This window comes from Mauremys reevesii, linkage group 8 (assembly GCF_016161935.1).
Source record: "Mauremys reevesii isolate NIE-2019 linkage group 8, ASM1616193v1, whole genome shotgun sequence".
NCBI classification, from domain to species: domain Eukaryota; kingdom Metazoa; phylum Chordata; order Testudines; family Geoemydidae; genus Mauremys; species Mauremys reevesii.
The window spans coordinates 23,459,271-23,477,651 of record NC_052630.1 but is presented as its reverse complement, the minus strand read 5'-3'; the positions used below and the strand labels follow the sequence as shown (position 1 = coordinate 23,477,651).

Here is an 18,381-nt window from a genome sequence, read left to right as displayed (position 1 = left end):
GAAAGACCAAAAATTGATTTTGTCTACACACTAGAAAGATTGAGAATAAAATATTGCTGCTGTGCTCTGTGTATTGGTTCACGTTCAGCTCAGGGCTATTTCTCCCTGAAAGCTAGCAGTAAAAGATTTTTGATGGTACAGATGTTTCTAACAACATCTAAAAGGCGCAATTGACACATGTTAATGTTAGTGTAATGTCAAGGCACAAATATGTTCTAAATACTTTATGAAAACAGTCCTGAAAATATTTGTTGTGCTGCTGGTGAGGATGCACCACTAAAATAAGCCTTCATTTGCACAGTATTATTGGGTGTAAGAGAGAATGGAGAATTGAGTTTTATATGCAATTGTGCAGAATAAATATTGTGTGTTAAATGTCTTTTATGCAAAGCCTGTTTTACACACACTTATTTGTAACTATTCAGTGGCACTATAGAAATTCATAGGATCACCCAGTTGGTGAGCAAAGAGAATTTGTGGGACATCTGACTCATGATCCAGCTGGTTACTCTCATCAGGAAAATGAGAAATCAAAGCTGGGAATGAAACCATAGTGCCTCTCAAGGCAGTGAACAGCGCTCCACTTGAGAAGAGGCAGGGTTCAGTGGCTAGGGCACTAGCCCTGGACATAGGAGACCTGCATTCAATTCACTGCTCTGCCACAGACTTCCTATGTGACTTTAGGCAGGATTGGGTACAAGTGAATATACTGGAACAAAAGTGGTGTTCTTAACTTTGGTTAAAATGACAGTGAAGACACAGCATCTCAGGTTAGCAGCTCAAGTAACAGCTTATAGGAGAGAATGGGGTTGGATTTGAGCTGCTAACCTGAGTTAAAAGTTGTCACCATGTCTTCACTGCTATTTTAACTCAGGTTAGGTCACGTGGGGTTGCTAACCTGAGTTAAGAATATACCTTTTGGGGGGGGGGCAGTGTAGACATCCCCTTAGTCTTTCTCTGCCTGAGTTCCCCATCTGTAAAATGGGGATAATGTTGCCTTACTTCACAGGGATGTGGTCAGTATAAGTAGAGTGAAGATTGTGAGGCTCTGAGATACTATGGTGATGGAGGACATATAAATATAATAAACTGTCCACTTGTCCACCAAATTGGCATATGAGTTTGCTTCCATAAACTAGATTAGTAGTACCATACCCTTACAAATAGCCAGCACATGCAATATCTTAGTAATAAACCAAGAGGCAAAATTGCTTATCGTGCAGAATCCATTCTCTGTTGTTTCAACTCCGTTTAATCAAACAGAGATATGAATCACACATAATAACAATGGCCCTCATATATGCTTCTCTTCTAGAATTACAACAACAGCTGCTTGTATGATGGATCTACGAAGATACCCGCTGGATGAACAAAACTGCACACTGGAGATTGAGAGCTGTAAGTACTTTTGTAAATCCTGCTTACTGTATGATCAAACTGTTTCCAACGTTTTATTCATTCATTCATTCATTCATTTATTTATTTATTACTAACCTAGTTGCCTTTCTGTCAGATGATATTTAGACCCTTGTAAACATGCACACCACATTTAGCTTTCCAGATGGATTAGTAATTTGTGGCACAAGGATTAGAGGAATTTATTTTGTGTTTTGATGGACAATTTTCAGCTTTAAAAGTCTCACTCAAATGGCTTGTTGTAGTTCATGTGAGGAGCAAGAGGATTACTATCATTTCTTTATCCTTCTCTGCTACTGAACTGTGTTGCTGGTTGTTTTCATTTTTAAACAAGGGCTTAGATTTTTCTTTACAGTTGATTTTTTTTTTTATCACTGACACCATAGTTAGACTTTCGGTGCATGTGTAATACAGTCTATTATAGTGTTGATTGAATAACTAGTCTCTCTATTAAAGGTCAGGCTTTCCATACAGCTAAGACATGTGCTGTGAAATAAAATTTAAAATCTGTTTACACTGAAAGCTCTTTGGAGAATTTTAATATATCAGAGAACAAAATAATGTATGGTCATTTGATAAATACAGTATTGCAGGCAACAAGTTATTTGACATAGTAATTAAGATTGTGTCAGCACTTCCATGGTAAGCTCTGTTTTTTAGTAGAACAGTAGATCACTCAACTGTGGTACATCATGAAGCTGAAACGTGACATATTTCACTTTCTCTGAATGGAATTTATTGAGTGATTTGCAAGCAAAAAAAATAATTTGAATGCTTTAATATATGAAATTTGCAGCATTCATTAAAACATTTATACTCTTTATACTTTAAAACAGCTTTGATTATATAGCTATATATGGTATATGTGTACGTTAGTTGCCTAGATATACACATGTATTTAATTCCCATACTGTTTTCCCTATTCAGGAAAGCACTTCAAAACATGCTTAACTTTAAGCATGTGTTCAAGTCCTCATTCATTTCAGTTTTATTTAAACATATTCTTCTATGCTTTCCTGAACAGGGATATTTTCCTGAATTAGATCCTGTGAGTATTCTCATTGAAATCATTCACAGTGCATAAAGCTAAGCATTATTGATGTTATAGGTGGTTGGTGCTTTTTTTTTTTAAATGTCCTTATTTTATACTGGGTTATTTGAGTTGCAAATATTGTGACTGACTTTGCTTTTAGAAATATATATATATGGTAAAATCCTCCTTCTCTTGAAGTCAGTAACAGGACTCCCATTGATTTCAATGGGCCAGGATTTCACTGTTAATTTGCAGTGTTTAAGCATTGCTGAACAAACTATGCTAGTACATAACTTAATAGGAGAGAAAAACAGTGAATCAATTTATCTACTGGCATAACAGCAATGATTCTGTGGATTTACGCCTGCGGAGAATAATGCTTTAGTGAAAGGAATCTCCCCCGCCCCGCACACACCTCTCCCGAATATTGCTCTATGCTTCAGAAAATGTTCCAGCACAATCCATTAGAAATATTGCCAGCTCTGAACTTTTATATGGTATCAGCAGGATGGCATGCCTCGCATTTCATTTAGTTTGCACCAACTGCCTGTGTGTAAGAGGAGCAGCAACTGTGCTCTGGTTAAGGTCGAGACTCGTTTATAAGCAAAGTGGAAAAGAACAAATCTAAAAAGAAAATATATATTGAAGCAGAGATGTATGAACAATGGAGAGTAAAAATCAAACATGGAATAACCTAAAAAATGCATTTCTGTATGTGTCCTTGTTGGAGAGGCAGTAAAATTGGTGGTTTTAAACAGAGAACTCCAGTTCCAGTCTCAGCTTTGTCATTATTATATGGATCAACTTTCAGCAAGGCACTCGCCCTGTCTGCAGCTTGGTGTTCCAAAATGTAAAATTGAGATGATAAAGTGGACTGTATTTAACCTGCCTTTCAAGACATTATGATGTTGAGAGCCATATAAGAAAACAGTCAGACAGATGTTAATACTTTAATATGGTGTTCTGAAGCCCTATATCAATCCTCCATATTGAAATTATTAATGGAGCTGCATGTCCAGGGTAGAAATGCAAATCTGTCCAACCGTTACAACTGATTGAGTCAAATTTTCCAGACTGAAATTTACTGCAGATCTAAAAAAAAAATGTATCATCCTGGGCCAAAGGATGAGTTCGATTTAATTTCCTGCAAACATGGATTGAGAAATTACTGTGATGGAGAGTTTTACTATTAGGTAAAATATGAGGACATACGGTATCATCAATCAAGAGAAGCAGAAGACAGCATTTTTACAGTATCAGTTCAAAAGGTAGGATTAATGCCCTGCGTTATCTGTATACCGTAAGCAGAAAAAGCAATTAATTAAAATAGGGCCATAGTTTTTGAGTGAAATATGAGATATATGCTGCTGCCTTATAGATCTGTGGATATACCGGTGCATTGTTTTTCTGTGATCATGGCTTGTACAGTTCATCCATAAAAAAACTGAAATGTCTTGAAAATCTGCCTTCTATTTCTGTGATGCTTTTGTACTACTACTATCAGGTAGCTCTTTCCTGGGTGGGTAAGATCAGAGCTTCCCTATCTTCTATCTTCTTTCATCTCTCTTTCCTCTTCTCTCTCTGCTGGCAGCCAATGAACAGGTCATTGCTGAGTAGTAAAAATGAGACATTAGAGTAAAGTCAGCTGGTCATCACCTTCCCTGTGGGATAATGGCAACAGAGATAGCTTCCTTTTCAATGAAGTGTTGATATCAGAGAGTAGATCACTCTTCTCTTCTGCCTTCTCCCTCTACTACTGCTATATGAACAGCTAAGCTCCTTGTGGCATCCTAGATGAGTTGATCCTCCCACCTTCCATTCATGTGTGTGTTGCAGTTCTAGTGATTGAAAAGAACCAGATGTGTAAGCAAATGAGTCACAAGTCTAGAAGGAGCTTGGAGGCAAACAGATGTTTTAGGAAGTACATGGAACATTGGTTCATCTAATTTAAATAAATAAATAGAATACCTTCCTGCACATCTGCTGGACTCTGGATTTCAAGTGATGCCGTCCACACACAAATCTATTCTGAAACAGTGGAGCCTTTCACTGTAAAATCATTCAGATTGATTTGGGGTTTAATCATGGATTTTTCTGAATATATTCAAATGCAGTTACTCTAGTTTCATGTGGTGCGTTTGGACTATTATCCATTTCAATTACACAGTGACACAGGCTTTAAAGTTCATTTCAATTCTTGCTCATCTCATTACAAAATAATGTGTTCAGTATAGCAGTGTTAGCAGTCTGGCAATCACATCATGCAGGTAACCATTATCTGTACTGAAATATCATAGTGAATCTGTGCACCTTATAACAGAACTGTATCTCTGGCCATTCCTGGGTTCTTATCCAAAAAAAGCAAGTCCTGGTAATTGCTCCATAAGTGCACATAAGAGATCACCTTTGAAAATGTCTCCTGTAAGGTTTTAAATATTTAGCCCAGTTGCTGCTGAAGTATAAAACAAACAGAAGGAAAATTTCTGTACAATCTCTCTTTATAGGCTTATGATGAGGATGTCACATATGCTACAAAATGTTGAGCAAATGGCAGCTCAGAAGTACAAACGGATAAAAATAGATATTTTCCCATATATAATTTAAATCTTATATATGTTTCTCATCATTTAAAAGAGAAAAATGCATTCAGATATGGTTTGCTTTTTGCATTTTCTTGCCCTTGTTTCTCTTGGCCGTAAGGATATTCTCCAGAGTGAGCAGCGCAGGGGCACATTTTTAATGTGCACTGAGGGAATTTCTCTGTGCAACTTCCATTGACAGGAAGTGTTGTCAAGTGTCGATGCAAGAGATTAAAAGTTAAGATCTTGGATTTTTTCCACTGATTTGCAGCATGAGCTTAGGTAGTTCACTTAACCTTTCTGTACTATAGGTCGTTCACTAGTATTGTACATATTTCTACTTCAGAAAGATGTTTTATGAAAATTTACAGGTAGCTTTTCACTCTCACTCCCCTTAGTGTACCTACCCACTTAATCACAGGAAAAGATACTGACCTAAGTTCTTCTTTGAGTGCTGGGCAAAAAGCCTGGCTGATGTGCTCAGCATACTCTGTGGTCCCAAGAACGTTTAGTCAGCTGTGCTAAGGTCATGCCAGAACCCCACATACACCTAAATACATACTGCCAGTGCCATTGGCAGCATGTGTAGAGGGGAAGCCCATACTGCTCCTATTTGGAGCAGCAGTAAAAATAGCTACAGAATGCATTTGTCCAGACCTTACTGAAACAACCTGTCTGTGTGGAGTCAGGATTAGAGCTATGAAAATATTGGATTTTTCAGTTCAGTTCTGAAAAATCAGAAAACAAATTGTTTTGGGTCAAACCAAAAATGAAAATTTTCAAAAATTATTGGCACATTGAAAAGTTAAAACAACAACAAAAATCCTTCATTTTAAGTAGAATGAGCGTTTGAAATGTTTTTTTTTATTTTTTTTATTAGAATAACCTTTGTTGCATTTTGAAAATATTGAAATGTTTCAGATATGTTGCAATTTTGTTCAGGGTTTTTCTGACCAAAACAATTCAGGAAAATTGGCACAAATTCATTAAAAGTTTTGGTATCACCAAATCTGCAGTTTTTGCCAAATAAAGGTTTAAGTCAAAAATTTTTGCTTAGCTCTAGTATGGAATATTCAGAAACTTCCTGCTCTGCATTAAACCAGTGTTCAGACCACTGTTCCCAACATCTTTCATGCTACCAAGATGTGAGTTTTTCCCTGAATATTTGAAGAGGGAATATTTGAGATCTTGAAAGGAGATTGCCAAAACCACAGAGGAAAACATGGTCTCTGCCCTGAGGAACTCACAGTGAAATGGTTTGCTGATACAAAGGTGGAATGCATTGCATTTACTTTTAAAATGGTACCTTTCTTCTGAAACAAACCAAAGTTCTGTACAAATTGTATGTACGTGGGTGCAGTGCAGCCATTTCTTCAGGGAAGGTGAGACAGCCAAAAGGGCAGCTTATGCACAGAGCACCACAACAGGAGGAAAAGGGAGAATTTTGATGAAAAACTGCAAGACAAACACCTGTTCTTGAAACATGCCGTACAGTGTTTAGTGGTTATGCAAAACAGAAAGAACCTTGATTATAAAGTTTTTGTTTGTTTTCTGAAAGCCCAAACACAGTAAACTATGTGGACTTTAGTTTATCTTCTCTGGAAAGATGAAAAGCTGAATTGAATCCCCCCAGTTTGAACATGTGGTTCCTAGCATTCTGATTATTTGTAGCCTGATATTTAGACAGCTCTATGCTCTGTCTAAGCTGAGGGGTTACTTGCTAATAAGAGCACTGGCAGTAATAATGTATCACAGTTACAATGGATTTTCTCTCATAAAAGGCCTAACATTCATATCAAAAGCCTTGTGAAGTGGTCATCTCTTTGAGCTATGTAGGTGAGTTATCAGAATGGAATATTGACGTGCTGACAAGTGTCTGAGATGTGCATGGCATCTGATATGAAATGGTTGCTTCTTTATGACCCTCTACAGAATGTAAATACTTTTTTACTAAAATGTAGAGAAAATCTGGGTTGTAATTCAAACCCTTAAACCCCTTCCTCAGTCAGTGTGTGATGCAGCCAGCATTTCTGGGATGAGCTAAATTTATCAGCAGTGTATTGCTCTTCCATGGTCTCCTATATCAATTTGGGCGCAAAAAGCAATTGCTGAGTCAATGTAAACAGAAGTCTGCTTACCTACGATTTTCACTTTGTGCCTGGTGCTTCTGAGAATGCCAAAGCTGGTCATTAATAAATGTAAAATCTCAGTTGAGTCCACACGAATCGCTTCAAGGGGCATAAAAATATATCCAGTGGTGACACATACTATCTTCCCTTCTCGCAATGCAAGACATGTTACATAATACACCGTGGTTCATGGTAATAACAAGCCATTGTGTTCAAATGGCAACAGCAGTAACTGGGAAAAACAGCTTCCTAATCACTGAATTTAAGCATCAGTGATGTCTTATTTTGCTTTAATGATGCTGTTATATGTCACACTCTGTATAATACAGTATAGAGACATAAACATAAAAAGTAATATTGAATTTACTATTTATCTATCTATATATATCTCTGATATATATATATATATAAACACACATGGAGACGTGATAGCCATGTGATCAGTTTCAGATCATGTGTGCAATGCATTTTTCACATGCTTTGGACATCCTTCGTGCATCTCTGACCGCCTGTCCTACATATTCATCTCCTCTGAGACTTATTCTAACATTCCAAAGCAGCTTCAACCTGCCTAAGAATCGTTTCTTTCTCTCCTCCCCAGTATGGAATATCCACTGAAAAATATAGCCAACTAAGGCAGAATCATTGTTCAGCCCTGGGCCCATGACTGATTTTGATATACATTTCACAAGCTTTTGAGTTGGCTACCTTGCAGTATTACAGGGCTATAAACAGGGAGCATCTTGTGAAAGTGAGCTTCCACACTCTCCATTGAGCCATAGAAGCACTTAGTTCTAATCTTGGAAGGTCTTAAAATAAGAGTTTAAAAGCATGACACATAGGTAATTGTAGAAGTTTGTGTGGCTCCCTTTGAGTTCTTTACCTTGGCTTCATGGTAACTAAGGCAGATAGAGGAATTTAAAAAATAATATCTTTTTAAACTCTCTAAAACTTTCCTAAGGTAGTTTTTTTTCCCCTGTAAAATACAGTAACTCCTCGCTTAACGTTGTAGTTATGTTCCTGAAAAATGCGACTTTAAGTGAAACGATCTTAAGCAAATCCAATTTCCCCATAAGAATTAATGTAAATGGCTGGGGTTCCAGGGAATTTTTTTTTCACCAGACAAAAGACATTATAGATATATAGATATATATGACAGAGGCAGACACACACACAGTATAAGTTTTAAACAAACAATTAAATAATGTACACAGCAATGATGATTGTGAAGCTTGGTTGAGGTGGTGAAGTTAGAGGATGGAAGAGGGTGGGATATTTCCCAGGGAATGCCGTACTGCTAAATGATGGACTGGAACAGCTGAGCTCTCAAGGGTTAACCCATTGTTAATGTAGCCTCACACTCTACAAGGCAGCACAAATGGAAGGAGGGGAGGCAGCACGGCAGACAGAGACACGCACCCTGTGTGTGTGAGAGAGAGAGATGTGCATTACCCCTTTATGTAGGCTGACTCCACTCTAAGTACATTGCCTTTTTAAGTAGATCAGCAAGCTGAGACCACAGCTACTGCCAGCAAGCTCCCTCCATCTTGAGTCCTGTCATGTCCCCCCCTGTTCTATGGAGATGAGGTAAGTGGGGGTGGGGAGCAGGAACAGGGGGTAAGGTGACACCCTGACATTAGCCCCCTTCTTCTTCCCCCCCCCCCCCGCACAGCAAGCAGGAGGCTCCTGGGAGCAGCTCCAAGGCAGAGAGCAGGAGCAGCACAGGGCAGTGCGGGGAGGGACAACTGAACTGCCAGCAATTGATAGCCTGCTGGGTGGCTGCCGCACAGGGAACCTAGGGGAGCGGAGAGCTGATGGGGGGGAGGGGGCTGCCGGTCCACCCTGGTTCCAAGCCCCCACCAGCTATCTGCAACAGGCTGCTCTTCCTGCAAGCAGTGGAAAAAGCAGGCAGACGCCAAACAACGTTATATGGGAGCATTGTGAAACTTTAAACGAGCATGTTCTCTAATTGATCAGCAACGTAACAACAAAACAATGTTAACCGGGACAACTTTATGTGAGGAGTTATTGTATGTGGCATATACAGAATACATACGAGTATGGTATTGTGTGCAGGTTTTAGCAACACTTGTTTGGATGACCTGAATAACTCACTTGTGCCATTTGTGATTAATGCAGTTGTCCCAGATTCCATCAAGGAACTTTTTATGCCACTCCAGACCAACGTGTAACATCCATCATGCACATCTGCACTCACACGTGTGCGCACGCACACACACATCTAACTGCTACAACATTTTTTTGTGGTAGAATGAATTGGTCTCCTAGTCAGTGGGTTTAGGTGCACAGTCCACTCAAAGCTTTCAGGCTTCCTGCCTTAAGCCCAGTAGATGTCTTTGTTTCATGCTGAGCTGAGTAATCCATTAGGCACATCATGAGGAACAAACGTGAATGATGCATTCAAATCTGTGCGTCAGAGGCAAGTGAGAAATTTAGTTATTTTGTTGGGAGCATGATTCATCTGAAACAAAGCATCCTATTCAGAGCTAGGACACTGTTTAATAAATTCAGTCTGGTTGTATTTTATTTATTTTCCTATTGATGGGGGAATGATATGGGTTGAGTTAAACCCGAGGCTGTAATTTCATCAGAGTGAAAGCGGGGGTATAAAAGAAAGAAAGGCTACTGCTGTTCTATACTGCTCAGAGGAAAAACGGGAGACAGAATAGTCCATCCTCCTTTCATGGTTGACCAGTATGTCCATGATCATGGCCCAGTGTAGATCTCTCTCTCTCTCTCTCACACACACACACATACACTTTTCCATACATTTTGTTATTATAAAACTGCCCATGTGTAACAGGGTACACTCACGGCTGGAATGTATCCTCGTGGCTGAGTTTGGGGATCATTTCTCATCCAGTCTGATGTCCCCCTTCCTTAGTTGCCCTAGATTCTAAAAATCTGAGGCGGGTATGCAGGCAATGTCCCTAGGGCCTGTCTGGGGACCCAAGTGGGCAGCCAGAGTCCTAGTCCCATCATCCATTATAGAAGTAGGAGAGTTAAGGGGACCTGCATGCTGTGCAAGACATCATGCTCAAGGCCCATGTCCATGTAGTCCATTGGGTTACAGTGACCTCACACTGGACCCTTTTTTAACCCACCAACTCCAATGGAACCAGACCTCTAGGATGCTGGATGGAAGGTGAAAAACCCTGCACAAGATTTGCCAATTTTGCCATATGGGAAAATTTACCTTTTAGACCTCAAATAAAATTTGGTGATAAGCATAAACAGTGGCACCCTAAGAAAAAAAGCAAAAATGATTACAGGGAGGAAAAAACCCTTCCTTCCTCCCCCTGCCTGTCCTTCGAGGAGCCCATCAGTCTCCTTAGATTCCAGTCATCCTGTGGAAGCAGAAGCAGGTGGGACAGGCTCAGAGCACAGACCATTAGAGGCCAGGGAAGGGAGACCAGTGGGAGCCCAAGTTACTCTGTCCCCACTTCTTCCCATACAAGTAGGGAGGCAGCGGGTGGCATCCATGTGCCCATTGATCCCATGCCCACCTATTACGTACCATGGATTAACAGAGAAGCATTTTAGTTTAATATAGTGAAGTGTTCATATTTGGGGATATAGTGTTTTTTAAATGTCTGAGTATGGTCACAGAGGGGGAGAAAAAGATTAGGGAAACTAAAAACTACAGATGATCATGTACATGCTTTCTGATGGGTGTTCTCATGGAATGTACCCCTTCTTCAACTGAGTGGAAGAAATTTTGTATCAAAACCTGAGGGTAGTTTTGTTTCTTCAGGAGTTTGTTTCTTTCCATACCCACAAGATTACATGCAGTCACATCTCATTCAAAGGTTTAGTGCAACATTTCTTCTCTTTATAACTTCTTCAGACTCTAGAGTCTAAAGGGAAATTTTTTTTAATGAGTGTTCTATTGAGGAGAGAAGATAATTCTTTTCCTCTAGAAAATTGGGATTGAAATAGATCTTTGTGTTCAAATTATAATAGATCCCCTGGTTATCTTTCTGAGAAGTTACTAAATGATCTTTTGAAGGTAAGTCAGAAAGAGTGAGAGCAGAAGAGACAGGGGAGAGACTTTTAAAGATTCTTCTGGACAGTGGAATATCCCAAGATCAGACCCTTTTTGTTTGTCCTTTTCTTGGTTGGCAATAAAATGGGTTTAGTAAGCTAATAATAATTAAATATTAGAAATGTAGGGCTGGATGGGTCTTCAAGAAGTTATCAAGTCAAGCCCTCTGTACTGAGGCAGGACCAAGTAAGCCTAGAACATCTCTGACCTCTTTTTAAAAGCTCCCAACAATGGGGATTCCACAGAGCAGGGCTTTAGCTTCCTCAGCCATGAGATGCTGTTCCAGGAAGAAGGTCTGTTGGGAAGAGATGGGGTTCACCTGACCAATTAGGGGAACAGCATCTCATGTTCGAAGAAGCGGAAGCCCTCACATCACCACCATCTGCACAGTCATGGATTCATCTCCAGGATGTGTGTCCCTCTCCAGGCCCTTACCCTCAACTGGGAAGATGGATGAGAACACCACCTGCACCCCATACTCCTTCACCCTCGCTTCCAGAGCCCTGAAGTCACCACTGATCTGCTCAGGGTCATACCTGGAAGTGTCATTAGTGCCCACATGGATGAGCAGCATGCGGTAGTGGTCAGAAAGTGGATGACCCTCAGCCTCTTTCCATAACATCTTGAATGTGGGCTCCAGGCAGGCAGCACACCTCCCAGGTCATCGTGTCAGGTCGTCAGATGAAGGCTTCTGTCTTCCTCAGGTGGGAGGCCCCAACCACCAACACCCTATACCTTCTCCTTTTGGGGGCAGTGGCCATGAGCTTCCTAGCTTTGGGGGCAGGTGGCTGCTCCTCCACAGCCATTGTTCTCACTTCCTGTTGCCAATACATACTGGTTCTTCACCTCGATGAATGGGGAACCTGGGAGAGGGGTGGAGTACTGTCCACTGCCTGAAATGGACAGTGGTCAGTCTCCACCCTGTAGAGCAGCTGGTTCTCCTCCCTCCTGTTGTGCTGCTGTAGTTATCTGTGGTGGGTTAGCATCCTCCGTCCCCAATGTTTCCACATGCATCCTGTCGATTAATTCCTCTCCTTTAATATCTGTCTTATTTGAGAGGTCAGTTATACCTTTTACTAAGTGGAATAACATACTCAAGGGAGTATGGTTGTTATGAAATAGTTACACTTCTCAGATAATGAAGGTAGGTACTTGACCTCCAGTCTCATGCTTGACAGTGCATATGTGACACTGAGACATGTTTCATCTCATGATAAACACATAGCCATGACTTACCCTTACTTAGGATACCTCTCATACACTGTTCAAAATAATTGAAATACGTTTCAGATATTTTCCTTGATGTAAGATGCTAACTACTTGTCATTTTATTGTCATAAACTACTCTGCAAAAATAAGCATACCTCTACATTTTAGAAAAAAATAAATACGATGCATTAATTCATCTCTGTTGTGTGAAACATAGGAGACCAAAATGTATCCTTTTGTTTAACTTTCTAACCATTGCTTGAACACATTAGAGGAATCAAAGAATCTGGAGTTTATCTTTTTAATATCGTAGGTGACTTCCAGTACTATTGATACCCTTAGATCAGCGGTTCTCAAACGGTGGGTCAGGACCTCAAAGTGGGTCGTAACCCCATTTTAATGGGGTCGCTAGGGTGTCGTTAGACTTGCTGAGGCTTGGGGCTGAAGCCGATGCCGAGCTGCACTGCCCAGGGCTGAAGCCGACGCCCGAGGGCTTCAGCCCTGGATGGTGGGTTCAGGTTATAGGCCCTCTGCCTGGGGCCATAGGACTTTGGCTTTGCTCCCCCCACCCCGCCCCACAGCAATGGGGCTCGGACAGGCTCAGGCTTTAGTTGCCCCTCCTGGGGTTGTGAACTAATTTTTGTTGTCAGAAGGGGGTCACGGAGCAAGGAAGTTTGAGAACCGCTCTCCACAGATGTTTATTCTCTGTTCTGAAAATAGTGTGTGTGAACAGTCTACATCATTAAGAAAAGTAGAAAAGCATTTTTACATATGCCATTGCTTTACTACAGACTTCTTAGAGAGTTAGTACTGAACATTCATTAAAAAAATGGCAGAAAATAGTTTTTAGTACTAATATTTTCATAATATTTCATAGAAACTATATCGACTCCCTAGCCCACTGAGAGGTTGTTTCCAGAAAAGGAAGAAATTTTCTGGAATGTGATTTCCTAGCCTCTTTTATGTTTAATCCCTCTAATTGTTCTTACAATTACCAAGAGCTTGTATATATCATTAAAACAGTTGAACAACATATCTGAGCTAAAACAAACTACTTCCTGGATAATCTGGCTTCATACAAAAGTTAGCCTGGGGCTCGGGGGGGGGAAAGTAGCAAGCTTTGTAAAGTGGTGTTGCAGTTGCACTGCAGGTCACCAGCATGGTCCAGCTGTGTTGTGTGTGTCAGATGAAACTCAGGGATCACTGTTAGTAGTCCAATGTGTGATATTTCTGTAGGTCAGTGTTTTCCAAACTTTGGACGCCACTTGTGTAGGGAAAGCCCCACGTGGGCCGGGCCAGTTTGTTTGCCTGCCCTGCAGGGCCGGCTCAAGACCCCAGCGCGCCAAGCGCGCGCTTGGGGCGGCGTCCCGCGGGAGGGCGGCAGGCGGTTCCGGTGGACCTCCCGCAGGCATGCCTGTGGGAGGTCCACCAGAGCCGCGGGACCAGCGGACCCTCCGCAGGCACGTCTGCAGGAGGTCCACCGGAACCGTGGGACCGGCGACCGCCAGAGCGCCCCCTGCGGCGTGCTGCCCTGCTTGGGGCGGCGCAAATCCTAGAGCCGCCCCTGCTGCCCTGTCCGCAGGTTCGGCCGATCACGGCTCCTAGTGGCCATGGTTCGCCGCTCCAGGCCAATGGGAGCTACCGGAAGCGGCACGGGCCAAGGGACATACTGGCTGCTGCTTCCAGCACCTCCCATTGTTCTGGAGCGGCGAACCATGGCCACTGGGAGCCGTGATCGGCCAAACCTGCGGACGGGGCAGGTAAACAAACTGGCCCGGCTCGCAAGGGGCTTTCCCTACAAAAGCAGCGTCCCAAGTTTGGGAAACACTGCTGTAGGTATTTTAGTATTTAAATAGAAAGTTACCTGGTCATTTTGAGCTTATAAATATGTCTTGTTTCCCAAATTTAGCTAATTATCGATACGCATTTGAATTCAGCTTTCAGGAAGCACAAGGTGTTATTTGCATAGCCAACCTCGCATAAGGGTTCTGTTAGAGAAAATCAGCTAATGTAGCCCTTTAGCTTAATAATGTTTCTGCGTGTAGATTATACATTAAAAGTACAATTGCAACTGTTTTGCCTACTGTAACACCAAATTTTGTTAAACTGCCTGGAAATGCGTGATACAAATAACCTATCGTCTTTCTTTGGAAAAGCATGTAAATTATGATAGTTTTGTTTAACTTTCAAGTATCAGAGGGGTAGCCATGTTAGTCTGGATCTGTAAAAGCAGCAAGGAGTCCTGTAGTACCTTATAGACTAATAAACGTATTGGAGCATGAGCTACCCACGAAAGCTCATGCTCCAATATGTCTGTTAGTCTATAAGGTGCAACAGGACTCTTTGCTTGTTTAACTTTGAAATTTATAGTATATGGAGAAGGAAAACTATACAAAATAGTAAATTAAATGATAGTAAAAATATACAACTTTGCATGAATGAAGGGTCAGTTTTAAATATGTAATAGTTCTCTAGCTTGGATAAAACAGTATATTTTGAATATTCTTGGACAGTGATTTTTTTTTGTTAGTGTTTAGAATGGAATTTTTGATAATATGTAAGATGTTCTGAAATATACTCAGGCCCTTAGAAACATGTCATTTAAATGGCCATGAAGACCACATTACCACCTTGTTCCTTGAGGCTATTTCCTCTCTACCCCACCCCACCCCACTCCCAAGAGAGGGTGGAGAAGACATACTGGTGGACTAACCCTTAAATTGCCATTGTCAGTTATGTATCTCTGCTGTGGATATGCAGGGGACTTTGTTGTCTGGGGCCGATCAATCTTTCACAAGTACTAGAAAAAAGTGTTGGTATTTCCCCCCCAAGTTATAATGTTAGAAATGTAAAGAAACACAGAGCTCAGGATTTGTAGTGAGGACTGTAAGAGTTTAAATGTGTCTCTGGCTCTGCCAATGGTTGGGAATAGCCTGGATTCAGCAATTGATGATGGATAGCAGTTGATGTAGCTACAGCAGTCCTGACAATTAAGTGTAGACAGTGACAAGCCAAGGTAAACCTCGATTAGCTCAATCATTGTAATCAGTGTGAAGATTTTGAATAGCAAAGCAAGTATAAAATTAACCATTCTGATATTTTAGCATCCCTTTGAGATCAAGTCACTGAATGGCAGCTTTCTGATGATGAGCACACTGTGAACTAAAATCATTTTTATTCATTTTGGTCATGTTGTTTTGTACTGCTTCGTACTGGTAATTCAGCCTGTTCAAAGTCCGTCTGTATCAGGAAAATATAGCTACTTTCTGTTGTTGGAAGTAGTCCTGTTTTCCTGTGCCTTACATCTATAGAATATAGAGTTGAAAGTTAGTATTGCCTTCTGATAGCAGTAGTTCATTTAAAGAGAGTTCAGTTATGCCTTTATCTAACTTTTAGCAATGCTAGGGGATGCAGTTGTCATCTCCTATCAATCCAAAGCTACTGTAATTGACGTGTAAAAATGCCATTGCAAGTTTGCTAGAGCATATTGGTATGGAAATTGTAATGTAAATGCTTTAGATGGCCTTTGCTTTAGATGGCCTGGTGGCCTCATGGATAAGGCATTGGTTTCTTAAACCAGAAGTTGTGGGTTTATGTCCTAGCTGGGGTGAAAAACTACTTTTTTTGGGGGGGAGGGCTAGCTCAGTGATTTGAATAACTGCTAAACCCAGGACTGTGAGTTCAGTCCCTGAGGGGGACATTTAAGGATCGGGGGCAAAAATCTGTCTGGGAATGGGTCCTGCTTTGAGCAGTGGGTTGGATTAAATCACCTCCTTCCAACCCTGATATTTTATGAATTCTACCAGCTTTAGGAAAATTTAAAGCACATATGGTAGTCCATCAAGCATATGTAAATTTGACATGGGCAAAGCATTGATTGTAATTTGAAATGTTGATATTTGTTTATGTATCAAAAATTCATTCTTTTAGTCCTAGCAAAGCCTTGGATTATAAAATGTTGAACCATCTCATAATTCATATTCATGTCTCATATTCAGCTTGTATCATAACAAGACTAAATACAAAGACTGATGCTTCTGTAACAATACACAACACAAGTATTGTTACAGTATCCAAAAATAAGGAGTTGCCTTTACCTGAAAATGTGCCCATAGGAACAATTGCCTGAAAACTTTTGTGACACCATCACTGGCCAAATAGAAAGTCACTCACTCTCCCCAATAAAAATCCGTTCTCTCAGATACTGCACATCTGCCTTTACTGTGTATGGAGTCATGAAACCGGACAGTTCCAATGGAACATATTGGAAAGGCACTGACTCAGATTACAACTTTGGAATTTGCTGTATAGTATATTATTATTATTTATTGTCCAATATCAGCAGTAAATATGCTCCAGTGGGTAATGACTCTGTGTTGTGGTTCCTTGTCAGTTCTGGTGTGTACGATTGATGACATTGTTTTGCAATACCTGTGGTCACCAGAATGTAACAGATGCCACTTCACTCCAATGTGATTACCGTTTATAACATTTAGAAGGTAAGACAATGAAAGAACAAGGACCCAGTGATGGAAATCACTGTTCAGCCATGTACACCGAAGGATATCCCTCTCTGCTCTGATGACATAGCCTCTCAAGTACAGCACCCTGAGGAGAAGGAGAGAACTAATGATGGCTGGCTCCACAGCAGGAGAAGTTAAGAACATCCCAGGTATCTAAATCTGTACTAGGAGGCTGCTATTCCCTCAGCCACTGCAGTCCCCAACAAGTGTTTGAGGGCTGCTCTGCGTATCCTAATACAGCATCCTCCCTCTAGGGTCACTACAGGTCTCCCTGTTCATGGTCCTATTTGATGAAGCATTTTGCACTTGACAGAGCTAAGAGGTGACTTCGGTAGCAGGCACAGGCCATGCTGAAGGCTGATACTTATGGTGTTTTGGTACAGGAAATTCTTGTATCTAAGTTTAGCAGGCACGTCTGTCCTGTGGGAGTTCATCTTTGCAGTCCTGGTGCTCGACAAGAGCAGAAATAGACATACCTCAGCCATACAAGGCCGTCTCAGCAGCTCACTATCTGAAACCTGGCTTGTACCAAGACTTTGCCAAGACCTCCTGAGTGATATAAAAAAGGATGGTAAGTCACTTATTTGTAAATATGGTTTGGGTCGTTAATTTGTTTCTTTTTGACCAGAGTGCAGGCTACGAACCCAGTGATCAAAGTCCCATTGCCTTCTCTGGGAGATACCTGGGTATGGCTGCAGTCCTGGGCCCTGTTCTTCTCTTTGACTAGCACACTCTCTCTCTCTTTTGTTTCCTTTCAGGGACCAAATGAACCATACCAATTAGTCATATAAACAGTAACAACAATGGGTCCAGTTTCTGTCAGCATTTGGTTGGGGATAGATTCCTGGCTAAACAGCCTTGCACCCCTCTCACACACCACTAAGCCAGTGGTACTATGAGGCCGTGGGTACTGGGGGTTGGCTGCTCTGTGATTCTGAGTAAGTTCCTTTACATGTCTATAAGACATCTGACTTGAACATTGTGTACATATTATATTAACTAGGGCATTCTTTTCCTTTCAGAATTCAAGAACAGCATTCTTGAACCTGAGGCGGCAGCTCCCTGAAGCACAGTAGGTAAATGTGTTACATTTCTGCCCCTGCCCCAGTCTAGCGAGGTTCTTATCACCATGGTATCTGAGTGCCAGCGTGTTCTAGCAAAGAAAGAAGTACCCATCTCTGGTCAACTTTGTGCACTTGTATTTATTTTTGCTCTTATTGTGGGCAAGCTTGGTAGAAGAAGTGAGTTTTGCATTTTGCTTTGAGAGTAAAAGGTTCAGCGGTGATTCTCTATCTGAGATTTATATTGTACAATGTGACATATGCTGTTTACAGTGTAATCTGATATATTTTTTCTGGACCCTGTTATGACATCTCATGTGCTGCAATATTTTTTGTTGTGTTGTTTGTTCATATGGCTTATTTTT

The 18,381-nt window shown here is 41.0% G+C and overlaps 1 protein-coding gene across 7 annotated transcripts in view; it reads left to right on the top strand.

Annotated features, from left to right (window-relative positions):
* The window catches only part of GABRB2 (gamma-aminobutyric acid type A receptor subunit beta2), a 292,697-nt gene that overhangs the window by 198,375 nt on the left and 75,941 nt on the right, over positions 1–18,381 (top strand). For all 7 annotated transcript variants that reach the window (XM_039485783.1, XM_039485782.1, XM_039485779.1 and 4 more), the window contains exon 7: positions 1,316–1,398. In XM_039485783.1, coding sequence (XP_039341717.1) covers positions 1,316–1,398 — 83 coding nt within the window. The remainder of the gene's footprint in view (positions 1–1,315; positions 1,399–18,381) is intronic.